Source organism: Primulina huaijiensis, chromosome 7, assembly GCF_012295235.1.
Source record: "Primulina huaijiensis isolate GDHJ02 chromosome 7, ASM1229523v2, whole genome shotgun sequence".
Lineage (NCBI taxonomy): Eukaryota > Viridiplantae > Streptophyta > Magnoliopsida > Lamiales > Gesneriaceae > Primulina > Primulina huaijiensis.
This window is the reverse complement of record NC_133312.1, coordinates 22,722,370-22,741,386: the sequence shown is the minus strand read 5'-3', so window position 1 is coordinate 22,741,386 and position 19,017 is coordinate 22,722,370. Positions and strand designations below refer to the sequence as shown.

General features: G+C 36.0%; 2 protein-coding genes across 2 annotated transcripts; one reads left to right on the top strand and one right to left on the bottom strand.

The window, feature by feature from the left end:
• Nucleotides 1-1,211: 1,211 nt before the first annotated feature.
• LOC140981216 (dihydrolipoyllysine-residue acetyltransferase component 4 of pyruvate dehydrogenase complex, chloroplastic-like) lies at nucleotides 1,212-4,678 on the bottom strand. Its single transcript, XM_073447544.1, has 6 exons — nucleotides 3,652-4,678; nucleotides 2,729-2,920; nucleotides 2,529-2,616; nucleotides 2,350-2,420; nucleotides 2,183-2,266; nucleotides 1,212-1,527 (listed from the first exon to the last, which is right to left on the bottom strand). Exons 1-6 carry the CDS (start codon nucleotides 4,537-4,539, stop codon nucleotides 1,423-1,425), a joined length of 1,428 nt encoding a protein of 475 aa, XP_073303645.1. The 5' UTR covers nucleotides 4,540-4,678; the 3' UTR covers nucleotides 1,212-1,422.
• A 3,033-nt stretch (nucleotides 4,679-7,711) lies between these two features.
• LOC140981028 (heat stress transcription factor A-2b-like) lies at nucleotides 7,712-16,042 on the top strand. Its single transcript, XM_073447241.1, has 2 exons — nucleotides 7,712-8,067; nucleotides 14,943-16,042. The coding sequence occupies exons 1-2, from the start codon at nucleotides 7,837-7,839 to the stop codon at nucleotides 15,777-15,779; spliced, it is 1,068 nt and encodes a 355-aa protein (XP_073303342.1). The 5' UTR covers nucleotides 7,712-7,836; the 3' UTR covers nucleotides 15,780-16,042.
• The last annotated feature ends 2,975 nt before the right edge of the window (nucleotides 16,043-19,017 follow it).

The following is a 19,017-nucleotide window of genomic DNA, read 5'->3' as shown; positions in this document are numbered from 1 at the left end:
ATTTAGATATTTTGTATATTTTTAAGTTTATATATATTGTTTTAATGTTTCGAAAAATATCGAATTTTTTTAAATTTCGTATCGTTATCGTATCAAATTGTACCGAAAATTTCATTAAATACGATATTTTTCGATATGATAACCTGGATATATCGAAAATTCTTTATTTTTTCAAATCCCTAAATTTAACCGATATGAGTCCAACTGGTTGTGATCGAGACGGTGGAGAGGATAATCCTAATCCTTCCCCAATTAAAACATGTTTTTATATAAAGATATAAATAAAGAGAAATCGTAACACCGACCCATCTATTTTATCTCCTTTTATATTTAATTACAATTTTAAATGTGTTTCTTGTGCTAAAACATATATTTAGCTCGATTTGGTTAGAATATCAGCTGACGAAAACACTTGTTAGAGTTGGGACAGTTGGTATAACTTAAAAACTTGGCAGCAAATAAAATTTTTTTGTTTTTATCATTTTTACCTATAAACAGGTTTAAAGATATTATATTTAATAATTCCGAATTTAATTTATAATCTTTTTTAACACGTTTTCAATTACAATTTTTTTGTTTTTACTTTATTCAATTTTGCATATTAACTTGTCTAATCCAAACATACTATATTTCGTATTTTATTTACATGGATGACGTATGTGTGTGTCTATTTTGGTGCTGTAGCGTGTAACATTAAAATTTTGGGAGTGTATATTTTAGTCTGATATATTATATTATAAAATTTTGTAAAATGATTGAATGAAAATAAAGATTGTTTTAAGAAAGTTAAAATAATTAAAGATAATTATTCATTTGTTCCGCATGGAATCGATTAGAACAATTAGCTTATTAATATGAATGCAACCCACAAGTAGATTCAATTGAACTTCCCTATAAATAGTTACACGAGTACCTAGGTAACAAAATAGCAAAACAATGAATAACAATTCGTGCATAAAANTATGTATATGTATAAACTTAATGTTTTTAATTTTATTTTAATATTAAAAAAGGCAAGTAAATTAAAAGAACAAAATCCAAGTTCGTAACTGTTCAAGATTGCATTGAAAAATATTCAAGTACTTTTCTAAAGAAAAGCACAATCAAACAAATTATTTTTACACAAAGGCACTCTAAAGCCAACCCCAATCTTTTTCTAGCAGCCATTGGATTTGAGGTGCGCGTGAGAATAAAGATAAAAGTTACCAACAAAGTTAAATGCCCTGAATTGTATTCGAAATGATAGCAAAAGTTTAAAATTCTGCTTCAAAATTTGTTGTTCACCGTCGTATGGTATGTAAAGAAAGAACAACACAATGAAATACAACCAAAAAAAAAAAAAATCAGCGGTGAGTTCTAAATAGCCGCATCCAGTTCATTAAAATACCTCTTTGACACATCGCTACCAAATTAAACCGTGTTCTACATCGTCAAGCTTTCTGGGTTCTCAACGATCTTTGAGAATGTTTTAAGAAAAGCAGCCAAATCAGCACCATAAATGATTCTGTGATCAGCAGTCACATTCACCTGAAAAGGTACAGGCGAATCATTCACCTAATGGGATATAATCACCTAATGTTGTATACTTGTATCCCAGAAAAAATATTACATCCAACCACTTCTGTTGGAAAATTGATCTCTTCAAATGGCAAATAATACGGAGATGTCTATACAGCTTGACAAGGTGGGTTTTTTGGTTAAGCAGAACTTCTATTCAATACCCAACACAACACAAAACCCAACTAGCACAGCAGATTGTCAACTACCATTAACAATATGTGGTTGATGATAAGGCTAAGGTTGTAGAGGTTATTCGTCTGATTTAATATAGGTATAGCAGTAATTCGACGTTATGTTTTACAGATTGAATAAGCTTAAAATTTGTTACAGCAGTTTTACAAAGTCACAGAATCAGTGATCACCTCCTCAAACACTGACTTCCCATTTAATGCTCGGGCAAGTCAATATCTAACAAACAAGTTACATGACATGGTAAAGCTGCACAAGTGATTTCCCATTTCGAACATCAGTGGCAAGTAATATTTGAAATGAATGGTTGTAAATGTGGGAAAAGAAAAGAACAATGTCAACTCAGAGGAAAGCAGCCAGCATAAAAATGTGATATGCTCAACTATATGCACCATATAGCACAACATTTTTTCATACCAAATGTTAAACTTACCAGCATCTTGTTTTTAACACTGAAGTATCCATCTTTATCAGCACTGACAGTGGGTTTTGATGCTCCAACAGCCATAATAGCCCCCTGATTACCATCCAAAGTACTTTAAACAACGCAGAAATATAATGTAGGCAAAATTATCTCTGTTATACAGTCTCATTTCTCACCTGGCCTGGAGGAAGAATAGCATCAAACCTATCCACTCCAAACATACCCAAATTTGATAGTGTAAAAGTCCCTACAGGTCAAAAACCATTTATAACTCAGTAATTATACAACCACGAATCTCAAAATCGTACCTGACCTTAATCCTTATTACTCTACACAATATGGACTGTTTAAGTACCTGAATTGTACTCATGAGGCTGAAGTTGCTTTGCACGTGCCTTTTCCACGAGCTCCTTCCATTTTTGAGACAACAGATAAAGATCCAACTGCATGAAGCGAAGACAAGTCAAGATCATCAAAAACTTCAATGCTTCTTAAGCTCAAAACAAGGAAAGGTATTGAGAAGTAATTAGAAAACAAATTTCACTCCGATGTTACCTTATCCGCGTCCTGAAGAACAGGGGTGATCAATCCACCATTAATCGCCACAGCTACTGCGATATTTATATTGCCATTGTAAGTAAAACTTTTCCCATCTTTGCATGTCGCGTTCACCACAGGATGCTGAACCAATGCCATTGCTGCCGCCTTCGCTAACAAGGCTGTCATGGTTACACCCTTCGGTTTCACCTATCAGTGTGGATAAAATTGCAATATTTAACTCATATTCACACTTATAAGTTTTCTCTCTAACTTGTCATAAATATGAAATTATTTCCCAATTTGGTACAATTCATATCATAATCCAAGAATTAACTCCCATTTAAGTATGTCTATTGTTGGCATCACTGCTTGTGAGAAGTTATATGACATCCACGCAGAATGCAATGAATATTCTTCAATGAATCCATGCCTCACCGCGATTACTCAATTAAAATCACTCTAATTTTTGAAACACATTCCCAAAGATGATTAATTTTAATCAAATGCTTCACCAACTTGGAATCCGAACCATTCCAAATAATCAATGTAAATCATGCTGATTCCAACAGGATGACTTCTTATAAAATTGCAATATTTAACTCATATTCACACTTATAAGTTTTCTCTCCAACTTGTCATAAATATGAAATTATTTCCCATTCAGTACAATTCATACCATAATCCAAGAATTAACTCCCATTCCAGTATGTCTATTTTGGCATAACTTCTTGTGAGAAGTTATTTGACATCCACGTAGAATGCAATGAATCCATGCCTCATCGCGATTACGCAATTAAAATTACTCTAATTTTTGTAACACGTCCCAAAGATAATTAGTTTTAATCAAATGCTTCACCAACTTGGAATCCAGCCCATTCCAAATAATCAATGTAAATCATGCTAATTCCAACAGGATGACATCTTATAAAAATGTGTACCTTCTCATAGAGAGCATCGAAGGCATCAGTAACGACAGGATATCCAACTCTGAAAGTGGGCACACTCAAACTCTCCACCATATTCTTCGACACTGCTGTTTGCATTGAAGTGAACGGCACCACACTCGATCCAGGAATCTCCGGAAAACTTGCTGCAGCCTTTGGCGGAGATGCCGGAGCAGACACAGCAGGCACGGTCACATTACTCTTCGGAGTGGTGGTTATTCCTGCAGCCTTCTCCACGTCCTCCGGCGTAATCCTTCCAAACGAACCCGTGCCCACGATCTTATTAATGTCCACCTTATGCTGTTTGGCCAATTTCTTCGCATAGGGCGTTGCCACCACCTTCCCTGGCGTAGTGGGGGCAGAAGCCAGTGTCTGAGCCGGAGCTGTCGCAGGAGCAGGAATGGGAACGGGAGCAGAATCCTCGACTTTTGGAGCTGAGCTGACGGGAGCTCCAGTGGACTGCGACGCGGCTTTAGCCTTGGCTTCGGCGATTTCATCCTCTGTTTCAGCCAAGAGCCCAATCGGCGAGCCAACCGGAGCCGTCTCACCTTCATTAACAACAATTGCAGCCAAAATTCCATCGTAAAATGTCTCCACATCCATATCGGCTTTATCCGATTCCACCACGACGACGGATTCCCCCTTGGAGAGCGTATCGCCTTCGGATTTAATCCAGCTGACGATCTTACCCTCGGTCATGGTAGAGCTGAGGGCAGGCATGAAAATCTCACGGATCTTGGCGCGCACGCCGGGGAGGCGAGAGGAGGAGGAGGAGGATTTAGGTCGGAGGAAGAAAATGGAGGGGCGTAGAAGGGGAGTGGTGGAGGAGAGTGAGGATGAGGAGGAGAGTGACGGAGTTTTGGGGTAGACAAGCGAAGCCATGGTGGCGTCGGAGGAGGAGGATGTGGTGGAGGAGTAATTGGTGATCGGTAGAATGTATAGTGGTTGGGGTGGAGAAGACGAGGGACACTTCGTTCGGACTTGGCATTGAGTACTCCGCCTCCGAGGACCAATGGGGCCGCAGGATAATTATGTAATTTTCGTAGGAAATAAATTTGAAAGTCATTTTAATATTATCAATCACATAAAATTAATCATATCAGATCCATGAATCAAATATTATACTTGAAATTCACCTTCTATTTGGATCTCCAGATCAATAAATATAATTTATTTAGAATTTTTATAAATGAAATCATTTAAATTTATTAATCAACTTATTATCTCGAGTTTAAATAACTCCACTCAAACACAATATATATAAATATGAAGTAAATCTATTGTGAGACGTTCTCATATATCTTTTTTGGGAGACGCGTCAACCTGATTTATACTTTAAGTGAAAATTAATACTTTTAATAAAAAAATAATATTTTTTCACGAATCGAATTAAATATCTGTTTGACAAAATTGACATACAATACTGTTTCGTATGAGTTTTTATGATAAATATAATAAATTCTTAGAATGAAAGCATTTAGCAGCGAATGAAAAGATGACATCAATAATCTTATGTTACAGAAGGATGTATGCAAGATTGAAAGAAAAAGTTATAAGGCTATTCTTTGACCAACTATGCTTTTGTGGCTCAAAGTGTTGAACCACTATAGGACTACATCTGTATAAGATTGCGATAGCAGATACGTGTATCTTAACATTGAAGTGTTGCAAAACACGCAATGATAGAATTAGGAACGAAATACTTATGAGCTATTTAAGTGTAGCCTTCATAGATGATAAGATTATGGAGATACGTCTAATGGTTTGATGATACGAAAAGGAGACCAATACGATCTCAATCCGAGATATTTTAGATTGACATGTTAATAGAATGAATAGAAAGATGAGTAAGTCATTGAAAATTTGGATAAATGTGTTTAAAGATGATATGATAAATTTTGGTTTAAGAGTTTTAGCCACAAAAATTAAAAAGAATTGCAAATTATATCGATCTGATTTCTAAACAACTGTTTCTCAGGTAGTATTTTCATTCCTTTTTTCAAAAGTAACGTCAAATGTTGTACCACATTCTCTCCCCCTCGTCTAATTTCCTACACCAAATGGACCCGAATTATGATACCCCACGGTTAACTTAACTGAGCTAGCAAGCCCATCAGTTCAGATGCCCTATTTGGGCCTCACCAATCAACTCGACCTTCAGTAAAATTAAAATTGAAAATCTAACTAGGAACAATTTTTAGAACAAACATAATATATTTTTTTTTATTACAACGCACGCTGGGGAGAGAGATCGAACCCGGGAAGGGAGCCAGCTTAAGCTTGTGGGTGAGACCATTGGGCTAAAGTCCGGTCTCGAACAAACATAATATATTACTTGTTAGCATTTCGGGGTTTTTTTTAAAATTATTATCCGTAGAATGAGCTTAATTAGAGACCAATTTCCAGTTTTTTTTAAAAATAATATAAATATTCAGTGTATTAAAAATTTTCAAATTTAGTTATTTGTTTAAAAAAACTTATTAAAAATTATAAAAAAGTAACTTAATAGTTAATCGTAAAATTTAATTTCTAATATTTTTTATACCAAAAAATGGACTATACACACAATATGTACATAAAAAATTTACTGTATATATATGCACTACACACATACAGATAGCATTAATATTAATAATCGTATTCCGACTTTTTTTAAAAAAAGTTAAAATATAAAAATATGACCTTTTTGTCATGTTATGTGAGTCATCAAATCTTCCCAAGATCACACTATTTTCATTTGATGCAAAGTGTTCATAATATCATTCAACGATATGAAAGTAGCAAATTGTATTTCGAACTTATTGTAAATAAAAAAATCTAAAATAAATAAGTATATAATCTTTATATAAAATAAAATATCTTTTGAAATTCCCATATTTTATAATTGAGTTTTAAAACACATGCTTTAAAAGATAATTGATTTTATATATATGATCACTTTTAAATTTCATGGCGCAAAAAAGGTCATTTATCCCTTATTTAATTATTTATTTATCAGAGTAGAAAAAAAACATATATAATAGAGAAGCGTATGGAACTTGTAATTATTATGCTGATTAAAGTTTTTAATTTTTAAAATTTTAATCCATCATTTTGTTTAGATTTTGAATTTTTTTAATACATAAAATTATAGAAAACTCTTTTCTTTTTTTTTTGTTATTATTAACTTTGCTCAGTCTACTCAACACTTTTGTCGATTAATTTTATGATAATATTTGTACGTAAATTATAATATTAAAATATTGAATTTTTTAATAAATGTCGAATCATACAACTTTTTTAATTTATTTTAATTGAATGCTTTAACAAGTGTCAGCGGCTAAAAATAGCCACGCTTAACTCATAGGTGGGCGCGTTGGATTCTTTGATACCCGGCCCCACTATTTGTCCAGTTGGCCCTTTCTCATTTGGGAAATGTGTGTGAGCTTTATTTCCATCATTCATATAAAAAATTAATAATATTACTTTAGAAAAGTTTTCAAGAGGTTAAAAATATAAAATAAATACGCATCAACTTAGAAAATTATATAGAACAACATTTTGTTTAATTCTCCGAAATCATATCTCAAATTCTTTCTAGAAATATTAAAATCAAACAAAAACAACAATTACCAGAAGTTTTTGTATGTATCAGTGAAACTGAACATGTTTGATAATATATTAAGTCTAAGTTTGACTCTAAAATTGACAACATAACATTAAAATATTAAAATTTTATAATTTATATGATTTTGATATTTCAAAGTGAAAGAAAGTAAAATTTCATGGTAAAAATTTTAAAAATAAAATGCTTTGAGTTTCTAAATTAATCGTCGCTGCGCTGTATCGTCTAGGTCAGCCCCATTCCACGTCTGGCCAACCCACACGCACACACGTTGCTCTTGGGAAACTGGACCACAAGCAATCACTCTCACGCTACAGCGCGTGTCTCCCAACCTCCTACAAAAGGATAATTAAAAATCTCATTTAGATAACATGGGACACGGTGGGTTCCTACCAACAATCCCAAAGAAATACGAACCCCATCTCTTTGAGCTCCACGTTACCACTTATTTCACTGTGCAAATGGCACCCACCCCTCCTTCCCTTCCCTCAAATCAAGAATCAACCCTCGTGTTTTTTTTTTTTGAAGTAAAGGAACCGTTTTTCTTTCTGGGCTTTGACTGATTTGTGCGTGGGATGGAGGGGGTGAGTAGCAGTAGTAGTACTACTGGCGGTTGTGTGACCGCGCAGTTTGTGATGAAAACTTATCAGATGGTGAATGATGCGTCGACTAATGCTTTCATCACTTGGGGAAGTGGGAATAACAGCTTCATCGTTCTGGAGCCATTGGATTTCTCGCGGAAGATTCTGCCCGTGTATTTCAAGCACAGCAATTTCGCTAGTTTCGTGCGTCAGCTCAATACATATGTGAGTTCAGTGATTCAGGAGCTTCGGTTTATTTCTATGTTGATGTGGGTTTGTTGGATTTTCATTTTTTAATCTGTGTATGATTCTGGGATTTTTTTTTTGCTTTGGCTTTGTTTTTCTGATGTGTTCTGAAATTGGGTACTCCAGAAACTAATCGAAATATATATATAATATAAAGTTATTATTGTGGAGCGGTTTATTAGCTAGTAAACAATCTTTGACTGAGAAACATTAGTTAGCTACGATTCTTTTTTCGAGTTTTCACAAGGCAAGTTTTATTTTTGGGTACACCAATAACTTGGCCCACTCCTATTTGCATCGTATTACCATTTGTGTTATTGGAGTTGGTGCAGCAGAACAAAATTTGGTTCTTTGGTGAGATAGTCTACCTGAAGCAGTTAATTGAGAAGATTTGGCATTTTTGGCCATCTTTAGTCCATGTTCCACCTTGAGTACAAGATGATTTTGAAAGAGAAGTCAGAAAATGTACAGGTTGGGCATGAACAGACGGAAAATGTTGGAGTTTATATCGAGAAGAGTAAATACGCAGCACAGATTCACTCAAGGATCTTGAACAATCAGTAACCAAGATCATCCAAATCATAAACACTACTCACAAGCAAATATCAACACAATACGATTACGTGGTTCGGCCTTGGTAGACCTACATCCACGGAGAAACACGCCAGCCTTTATTGATTACCAGAAGAACATATAATACACAGAGTTTTCAACTCAGAAGAAAGAAGGAACGTAAACAATTACAAGAACCGATAAAGTCTTATTCCCTTATATCTCCTTGTGTTCCTTGCTTCTGACTTCTTCGGTGTATTGCGTGATCTTCTGTATTCCGATTGCATCACCAGTTTCCACCTTGCTTGTCTTTCCTTTTGGAAGTCTTTTTCTGTTCTTGAAGTCAAGATTGATCCAATCTGTTATCGTCCCCCCTTTTTCAACCAACCCCTTTAACTGCATTCTCTCGTATCCAGTTATGGGCTCTTAGCTCAGCAGTGTTGATTGGCCCATCTTCTTCCTCATACTTATTGGACTTTACCTTTACTTGGCCCAATACCTTCCAGCCCAAACTATAGAGAAACCCGTTCTACGATCTCCACCTTTTCTCTAAAGATTGGCTGTTTCTCTTCTTTATAAGCTTTATTTGAGCTCCACTACATTTACTAAGTTCAGGCAATGTCTGAACTTAGTATAAGGCAGTGTTTTGGTTAGCATGTCTGCCGGGTTGTCTTCTGTCGCGATTTTCTCCAGAGACACTTGTCCTTTATTCAAGATGTCCCTCACAAAATGCATCTTCACGTCAATATGTTTTGATCGTTCATGGTAAACCTGATGCTTTGATAAGTGTATTGCACTTTGGTTGTCACAATATACAACCACTCTGGCTTGCTGTATACCTAGTTCCCTTATAAATCCTTTCAGCCATAAGGCTTCTTTGATGGCTTCGGTGGCAGCTATAAACTCTGCTTCGGTAGTTGATAATGCCACAACTGACTGGAGTGTTGCCTTCCAAGTAATGGCCGTTCCAAACATAGTAAAGACATACCCAGTTATGGATTTTCGTGTATCTAAGTTTCCAGCGAAGTCTGAATCCACATATCCCACCACTGGTCCTTCTTCTCCATTTCTTTGTTTGAATTTTAGTCCCACGTCTACCACTCCCTTCACATACCTTAGTAGCCACTTTAGCCCTTCCCAATGAGCTGGTCCAGGATTAGCCATGAACCTGGACACCACACTTATAGGAAATGCTAGATCAGGCCTGCTACATACCATTCCATACATTAGGCTCCCCACACCACTTGCATATGGGATGGTTTTCATTCTCTCAATTTCTTCTTTGTCATGTGGGGCTTGATCTATTGAGAGTTTAAACTGTTGTCCAAGTGGGGATGTTACTGTTTTTGCCTTCTGCATGTTATATCTTGTTAATACCTTCCTTAAGTAGTGTCCTTGGCTTAGGAACAAACTCTTGTCTGTCCTATGTCTTTGTATATCCATGCCCAGAATCTTCTTGGCTTCTCCCAAATCTTTCATTTCGAATTTGACATTCAGTTGTTGTTTTAAGTTCCTGATTTCTTCCATGCTGTCACTAGCAATGAGAATGTCATCTACGTATATGAGGAGGTACAAAACGACCTTTTTCTTGTCTTTCTTTAAGTAGACACAACTGTCATACTCACTTATGTGCATTCCAATCTCTCTCATATAATCATCAAATTTCTTATTCCACTGCCTTGGGCTTTGTTTTAAGCCGTAGAGTGACTTCTTTAGGAGGCAGACCTTTCCTTGATGTTCATCTTTAATATACCCTTTTGGTTGTTCCATGAAGATTGTTTCCTCAAGTTCTCCATGCAAAAACGCGGTTTTTACATCTAATTGGTGTAGCTCTAAATCCAGCTGGGTGACCAAGGCAAGGATTAATCTTATTGAACTGTGTTTCACTACTGGCGAATAGATTTCATTGAAATCTATTCCTTCACGTTGGGAGTAGCCCTTTGCAACTAACCTTGCCTTGTATTTCAGATTCACGGTTTCTGGATTAGATTCCTTGAGTTTGTAAATCCATTTGCATCCTAACACTCTTTGATCCTTGGGTTTGTTAACTAGTTCCCAGGTCTCATTCTTCTTCAAGGAATCCATCTCCTCATCCATCGCTTTTATCCAATTGTTTCTGCTATTGCTATTCACAGCTTCTTTATAGGATGACGGTTCCATGGTTTCCACTTGCTCCGCTATTGACAGTGCATACCATGACAAATCAAGTTGGCCATACCTTTTTGGGGTTTTAATTTGTCTTCTTTGTCTGTCCCTTACCAAAGAGTATGTCTTGAGTTCTTCATTTGTATTTCCTTCTAGTGATTGCCCTGTTGTGTCATCCTCTGATTCATTCTGTGCTTCCTCATCCTTCCTATGAGTTTGCTTTTCAGGCTCCACCTCAACTTGTGATTCCTCAGACTCCACTGTCTCATTTTCAGGGCTATGTCCTTTTAAATCATATCCCATTTTTGACTCATCAAATACAACATTCCTTGTGTTGAAGCACCTTGGTCCTGTTGGTTCTAGATTCCACACCTTATAACCTTTAATTCCTTCCGGGTAGCCTATGAATATGCATCTTAGAGCTCGAGCATCCAGCTTATCTTGCTTTACATGTGCATAGGCAAGACATCCAAATACTTTTAAACCTTTGTAATTAGCTGGGCTACCACTCCAAACCTCCATAGGTGTCTTAACTCCTATGGAGCTTGCTGGACACCTGTTAATGAGGTAACAGGCTGTGGAGAGGGCTTCTCCCCAAAATGTCTTAGGCAGCCTCGCACTCAATATCATACACCTTACCTTTTCTAGTAAGGTTCTATTCATCCTTTCTGCAATCCCATTCTGTTGAGGAGTGCCTGCCACTGTCCTGTGTCTGGTAATGCCTCTCTCTTTACACAGCCTGTCGAATTGTTCAGATAGGTACTCTAGCCCATTATCAGTCCTGATGTGTTTGACTCTCAGATCAGTTTTATTTTCTATCATTAATAGCCATTCCTTGAACTTGCCAGCCACTTGATCTTTTGTTTTCAGAATGTAAGTCCATACCCTTTTTGAAAAATCATCTATGATGGTCATGAAGTATCTCCCTCTCCCGTGTGTTGATGTCCTTGAAGGGCCCCATACATCAGAATGTATGTATTCTAATGGTCTAGTGGTGGTGTGTTTGGCCTCAGAGAAACTGACTTGTTTTGATTTTCCCAGAGCACAATATTCACAGAGTTCTATGGTCTGAATCTTTTCATCACCTAGCAGCTTCTGTTTGCACAGCTCTTGGAGTCCTCTTTCACTTAGATGCCCTAGCCTTTCATGCCATAACCTTGTTTTGTGTTCTGGTTTTTGAGCTACTGCGGCTCCACCTATCACTGTATTGCCTATCATTAGATACAGGGAGTTCTTCATCATTGCTTTCATAACAACCAGTGAGCCTTTCATCACCTTCATAATTCCCTTTTCTGATTTGAATGTGTAGCCTCCTGAGTCCAGTGTTCCTAATGATATCAAATTCCTTTTTAACTCAGGTACGAATCTTACATTTTGTAACAGCCTATCCACTCCATCATGCATTCTGATTCTGATTGTACCTTCTCCTTTAATCCTACATGCCTTGTTGTTTCCTAACAGAACCATTCCTTCATCAGCTTCTGTTAGTTCCTCAAACCAGGACCTATTTGGGCACATGTGGAAAGAACAACCAGAGTCTAGTATCCACTCATTGTTTGAGTCTTCAGTAGTAATGACTAGGGCATCAGCTGATTCATAACCATCTGACACCACTGATGCTTCACCATGATCTGCTGGTTTATGCTGTTTCCATTTATTTTTCTCGGGACAATTTCTTTTGAAGTGACCTTCCTTGTGACAGATGAAACACTTGAGTTTCATTTGGCTTTTGGACCTTGATCTGTTTCTATTAAATTTTGGCGTTCTTCTTTTTGGTCTTCCCCTTGTCATTAGGACTTCACCCGAGGGTTCTGAACTCGATGTGGTTTTTCTTTGTAGTTGCTTAGACCTTATTGCTGATAAGACTTCTTCAAGGGTAATTGTTTGTTCTCTGCCGTACAAGATTGCATCCTTGAAATGTTCATAGCTCCTTGGTAATCCATTTAGGAGTATGAGAGCTTTATCCTCTTCTTCCAATTTGATTTCAATATTTTCCAAATCATCAAGAATCTTGATGAACTCTTCAATCTGGTCCTCAAGGCTCTGTTCTTGCTTGATCTTGAAGGAGTAAAGTCTCTGTTTCAGGTACAACCTATTTGCCAATGACTTAGTCATGTATAGAGATTCCAGTTTACTCCATACAGCAGCTGCATTCACTTCCCTTGCTACTTCCCTCAAGGGCTTATCACCAAGGCATAAAATGATAGCACTGTGTGCCTTCTCCATTAATTCCTCCTTGTCTTTGATTGAACTGGACATTTCCTCCTTCCCCTTGAGCGCTTCCACCAGACCCTGTTGAATAAGTATGGCTCTCATCTTTATCCTCCACAGTGAGAAATCATTCTTCCCCGTAAACTTTTCAATATCACATTTCATCGTTCCCATTGATCTTGTGGCTTCCCACAGACGGCGCCACTTGTTGGAGTTTATATCGAGAAGAGTAAATACGCAGCACAGATTCACTCAAGGATCTTGAACAATCAGTAACCAAGATCATCCAAATCATAAACACTACTCACAAGCAAATATCAACACAATACGATTACGTGGTTCGGCCTTGGTAGACCTACATCCACGGAGAAACACGCCAGCCTTTATTGATTACCAGAAGAACATATAATACACAGAGTTTTCAACTCAGAAGAAAGAAGGAACGTAAACAATTACAAGAACCGATAAAGTCTTATTCCCTTATATCTCCTTGTGTTCCTTGCTTCTGACTTCTTCGGTGTATTGCGTGATCTTCTGTATTCCGATTGCATCACCAGTTTCCACCTTGCTTGTCTTTCCTTTTGGAAGTCTTTTTCTGTTCTTGAAGTCAAGATTGATCCAATCTGTTATCGTCCCCCCTTTTTCAACCAACCCCTTTAACTGCATTCTCTCGTATCCAGTTATGGGCTCTTAGCTCAGCAGTGTTGATTGGCCCATCTTCTTCCTCATACTTATTGGACTTTACCTTTACTTGGCCCAATACCTTCCAGCCCAAACTATAGAGAAACCCGTTCTACAGAAAAATATGTCAAAATAAGTATGTCTTTTGTAGTTTTTGTTTTGATTGCTAGGGGAACTAGTCTGATTATAACGAATGTTAATAGAGTGTACTGCCCATTTTGTGAAGATTAACAAGAAAAAAAAAAGATTCTCTCGTCTTCTCTAATCTAGAACTATCTGACTATGGTCTTCTCTTCTCCTTCTACTTCTGATTTTCCCATCTGATCCTTATAATTCCTTGATATGAACATTTCAATCTGTCTCTATGTGTTGTAATGGACTTGGTACGAATTGAACCATGAAAACTAGAACTATAAAGGCTCTACTGAAAGCTTCTATAGTAGAACTCATTTGAGAGGGATTTGACACCTTTTTTTCCATCCATCCAACTTGTATGTTTCTTGACTTGCGCTAATTATATTGGTTGGTTTGAGTGATTTAATTAAAGGGCTTCTTCATTTCACGCAGTTAGCTTCTCGGTCATGTGTCACTCACTAATTTTTTTTAATATTTAGATATAGCACGTAGAATTGTTGCTTGTCGCGGCTGATTTTGTGCTGGGTAAATGGTTAATAAAATGGGGAGCTTTCCTCTAAAACTGTTCGGGTCAAGGTATTTCTAGATCACACGGCGCAGTTATGCTGAATCATATGTGGCCACACTTCTTTTGGCTGTGCCTGTTTGGATTACTTACCATAGTTTTAAGCTCTCTAATTTTTGCAATTCTTTTTATCCAAAACTATGACAATTATCCTAATTTCTTTTTGAATTTACTAAAAATTGTGATGAATGTTTATTTTTCCCCTTTGCTCACTTCTGTCCAACTCAAATCTGGTTTGCATGTGATTGACTGATGAAAAGATACGATTTCTACGTGAATAATACACTGGGGCTCCAATCAGATGTATCGATTTATCCTAGTGTGATGTATGTTTCTTTTTCTTTCTCTCTTTCTTTTTTTTTTTCTGGCTTTTATAATCATGTGTGTAGATTACTTTTCCTTTGATGTAGAGTTCACCGAGTAATTTTCTGTAAGTTGTGTTTAAATTTCGATCCTGGATACTTAATTTACAAGTTATTTTTATCCCACAGCTCAGTAGGACTCTGTTTGTATCGTTTGGATCAAAAAAGAATTTCCCTTTGAATTCACCTTTAATTTCCATCAGGGATTCAGAAAAGTCGATCCAGATCGGTGGGAGTTTGCAAATGAATGGTTCTTACGTGGCCAAAAGCAGATATTGAGCAACATTGTTCGGAGAAAGCATAGTACTAAAACTTGCACTTCTCATCACAAAATTGAAGATGGTGAATTTTGTGATGAGAAGGAGCTAGTTATGGAGATCGCAAAGCTGAGGCGAGAGCAAAAGAGTCTAGATCAAGAGCTTGAGAGGATGACTCGTAGGCTTGAGGCAACAGAGAAACGACCTAAACAAATGATGACTTTCTTGTACAAAATTGTAGAAGACCCTGAGATTTTACCTTGGATGATGCTTGAGAAAGAAAGGATGATGCATCTATCGTATTGTGACAGCAAAAAGAAGCGAAAGCTGATGATGATGTCTTCTACAACTTCATCAAATTCTTCATCAGGAATGGCTAAGTCGAGCTCGTCAATCGAGAGTGAAGAGGATCGACAAGGCAACACTTACAAGGAAACAACACTAATTTCTTCCCCTGATGGAAATTCGAATGCCAATATTTACTTCCTATCTTCAACACAATTCGAGTTATCATCACCTGAATTGTTGCATCAGAAACAAAGTACAGGTGTGCCTGCAATCAGTCAAGAAAGCCCCAACCCTGCCAGTTTTACGAGCCCATCGATGCTAAGCTCGTGCAATGAAAATAGTGTCTTCGGGGCCGTTTCCCCTCCTATAGATAACCTCATGGACTATAGTAACCTTGCAGGATTCAATGATGGTTATTTTGGGGAACTGTTGACCTGGGAGAATGATAGTGCTACACTACCTCATCAATTCTCATTCTCGGAGAGTGGCCATTAGCAAGTATTGCAGTGTTTCATTGGGAATTAGACTATTTTTAGGCAATTCAGTTCTCATATATTCCTTTTGTAGCCGAATATTAAGTTCGTTGTACGATAAGTCACGCTATATAGCTGCGTGTCTTTCGGATTATTTTTCATGCATGCATGCATATATGCAAGTATTTGTAATAAACGCCATGTTTGATTCCAACGCGTTGCAACATCTGTTGGTTTTAGAGGGTTGGGAATCTATAGATATCTTCTACCGTGGGGTGATGAATATTCTCTCTTCCATTCTTTGAACCTTTTGGTATACGCGCATCAGTAGTTGGATGATAATAGTAATGATGCATCTTAGATTTTCTCATGCAACTTTCACCATCCTAGCCCAAGTCATGAAGCCCATTTTGTGGCCCAAATAAAAGGGAATACCGAAATTATTCCAATCATAGTACACGACATAGCAATGACTTTAAAGTTGGTTCTTATTTTAATTTTTAAATTTTAAGCTTTTAAATATTATAAATTATTTTAAATATGTTTAATCAATCACCTTCTAGAGGTGACTTGACATTCTTTCCAACTTCCAAAAAAGTAAGTAAAAACGAAGTAATACTATATATTATTTAATCAAATCATTTCTGTTATCCTATATTTACCCCCATACACTTGCTAGAATATTTATCTATCTCAAGGCCACAATCATACATATACACACACGTTAAACCTAAAGATTGGACTAGGCTAAGACAGGTGTAGTCCCTATAGTAAGTTCGTCCATGCAATGATTTTTTATACGTAACTGTATAATTTTGTTAAAATTAATTTTATTTATATTCAAATAAAGATCGGACTGTAATTATGAAAATAATGAAGAATTATATTAAATTTAAGAAAGCAGAAAATACTTAGAAAAATAGTTCAAGGGATTACCTTCTACTTAATAAATAAATGTTATATCCACTAAACTACGAATGTCTTGCACAAAAATCTAATACTTTATTAATATATATAATTATAAAAACAGACAATGATACCAATTTTTTCGACCCTATTACGAGCAAACTTAATAATACATGCTTTAGATTTGAAACCATAAATTAATTGACTAGTCAATTATCATAAATGTTGGTGATGTCAATGCAATTACAAGTTAAAAAATATATAAAGATCGTATAACAACCCAATGAAGTGTACTCTATACCAGTTGTTTTCAGGATATAGACGAGTTGGTAAGGTTTGGGGTGTGTACTCTATACTAGTTGTTTTCAGGACATATGCGAGTTGGTAAGGTTTGGGGTGACGTAAGTTGATATTCCTCGGTGCCGCATGAATGATTCTCGTGTGAAACATATTTCTCACTGAAATATTGTTAGATATGTTCTGGAGGTCGATATTTGTTGTTATCTTCCTCGAGTCTCAGCATACTCGTGCACATATCTCGATTTATCTTCATGTCTGGATAGCGAGACCTTTAATAAAGGGATTTACCACCATCTCATCGCTGAACCTTTTGTATAAAGTTTACTCGCTACAAGGTTCAACTTTTCTATGCTATGTTTATTAACTCAGTTAAAGAAATGCATATTTTTTAAATTCGCAAAGGAAAGGCATATGTAGTTAATTCACCCAAAATTACAAATCTCACATCTAAGATGTAAAAATATTGTTTTTTTGCTATGAAAATATCTGTACAATATTTTTTTGATCTCTAAATTACAATAAATTTATATTTCAAATTTCACTTTTCCCATAACGCTAACTTTGTAAATATAGATCAATTACTTATAATTCATTTGATATCGTAAACTGAATTCTGATTTGAATAGTTTGAGATTCAATTATGAAATAAAATTTTTGTAAACATAATTACTGCGAGATCATTAATATATTTTTAAAAAAAAATTAGGTCAAAGTTGGCTGGATTCATTCCAAGTGTGGATGCACCTAAAAAATATCTAGACAAGTTACTTTCATTTTCTCCTCCAAACAGGGAGCACACGTCGTGGATTAAGATGATGATAATTGAACGAGTGGAGCACGTAACAAGTTGATGATCTGCCAGGTCAGCTTGTCGGAAAGTCACCGGGTAAAGCCAGTCATAGCGCGTGACAAACTGGGGCAGGCGGTCACCGTATAGAAAGATTCTTAGTTCGAGTAAAAAATTGAGGGCCGGCTTAGCTGTCACTTGGAAGCATTATCGTGTTGCTGACCTAATCTATTTTACCTTTATTCTCTTTATATTCTTTTTTTTTATTTACATATGATTACTTTATCCCAAATAAAAATAATATATTAAATATTTTATTTCCTCTCTTTTTTAAAAAAGAAAAAATCCGATAATAAAATCTGATTCTGAATATATTTATACACGAATCTTGAGGGAGATCAGACCAACTTTCTTTTTCTCGCTAATATAATATAAAATAGTAAGTGAGAGAGATCGTAGACCGGACGTTAGCCCGATTTGTCTCATCTTAAATGAAAATTAAGTTGGTTAAAGTTCGAGTTTCCTCTCGATTCCTTAATATATATAAAAAAATAGATAGTAATAAAATCATGTGGGCTGAGATACCAATCAACTGTCCACACTTGTCTTATATAATGGAATTGCAATAATCACGACCCCCACCAATAATCGAAATAATTTAATTTAAGATACTGTTTAGTTCGTAAAATTATATAGACAATAAAATATGATTTGATCGACGATGAAATAAAAGTGTTGTGTATAATAATTGTTTTTGATTGGTAGAGTAATCGAATCATGGTGTTTGAACTGTTATGCTGTTTAAAATATTTGAGTTACACCACCGGTTATAATTTTTGGTAAAGCGGTAAACACTCGGTCATACAATTAGTATCAGAGTCAAAGTTACGGGTTCGATTCTCATTGATTACAATTGGATATTGTTGGGTGCAATGATTGTCCCTACTTGATAGAGCGATCGAACCATGGTGCTTGAGCTGCTGTGCGATTTAAAATAATTGAGTTCCACCGTTACCACTAACTATAATTTTTGATAAAATGGTAAGTACTCGATCTTAAAAAAGTTATCTATAATACATGCTTTTATGTATTGTGCTGCTGTGGAGGATTTGTCACACATAAATGATTTGGTGCTATGCTCATGTGGAAGATCTTGCAATGATTAGTCATTGATTATGATCACGATAACCATTAGTTGGTTAATAATATGGAGATAAATAATCTAATGTGATAAATTAAATATATAATATTTGATTTGAATGATAAA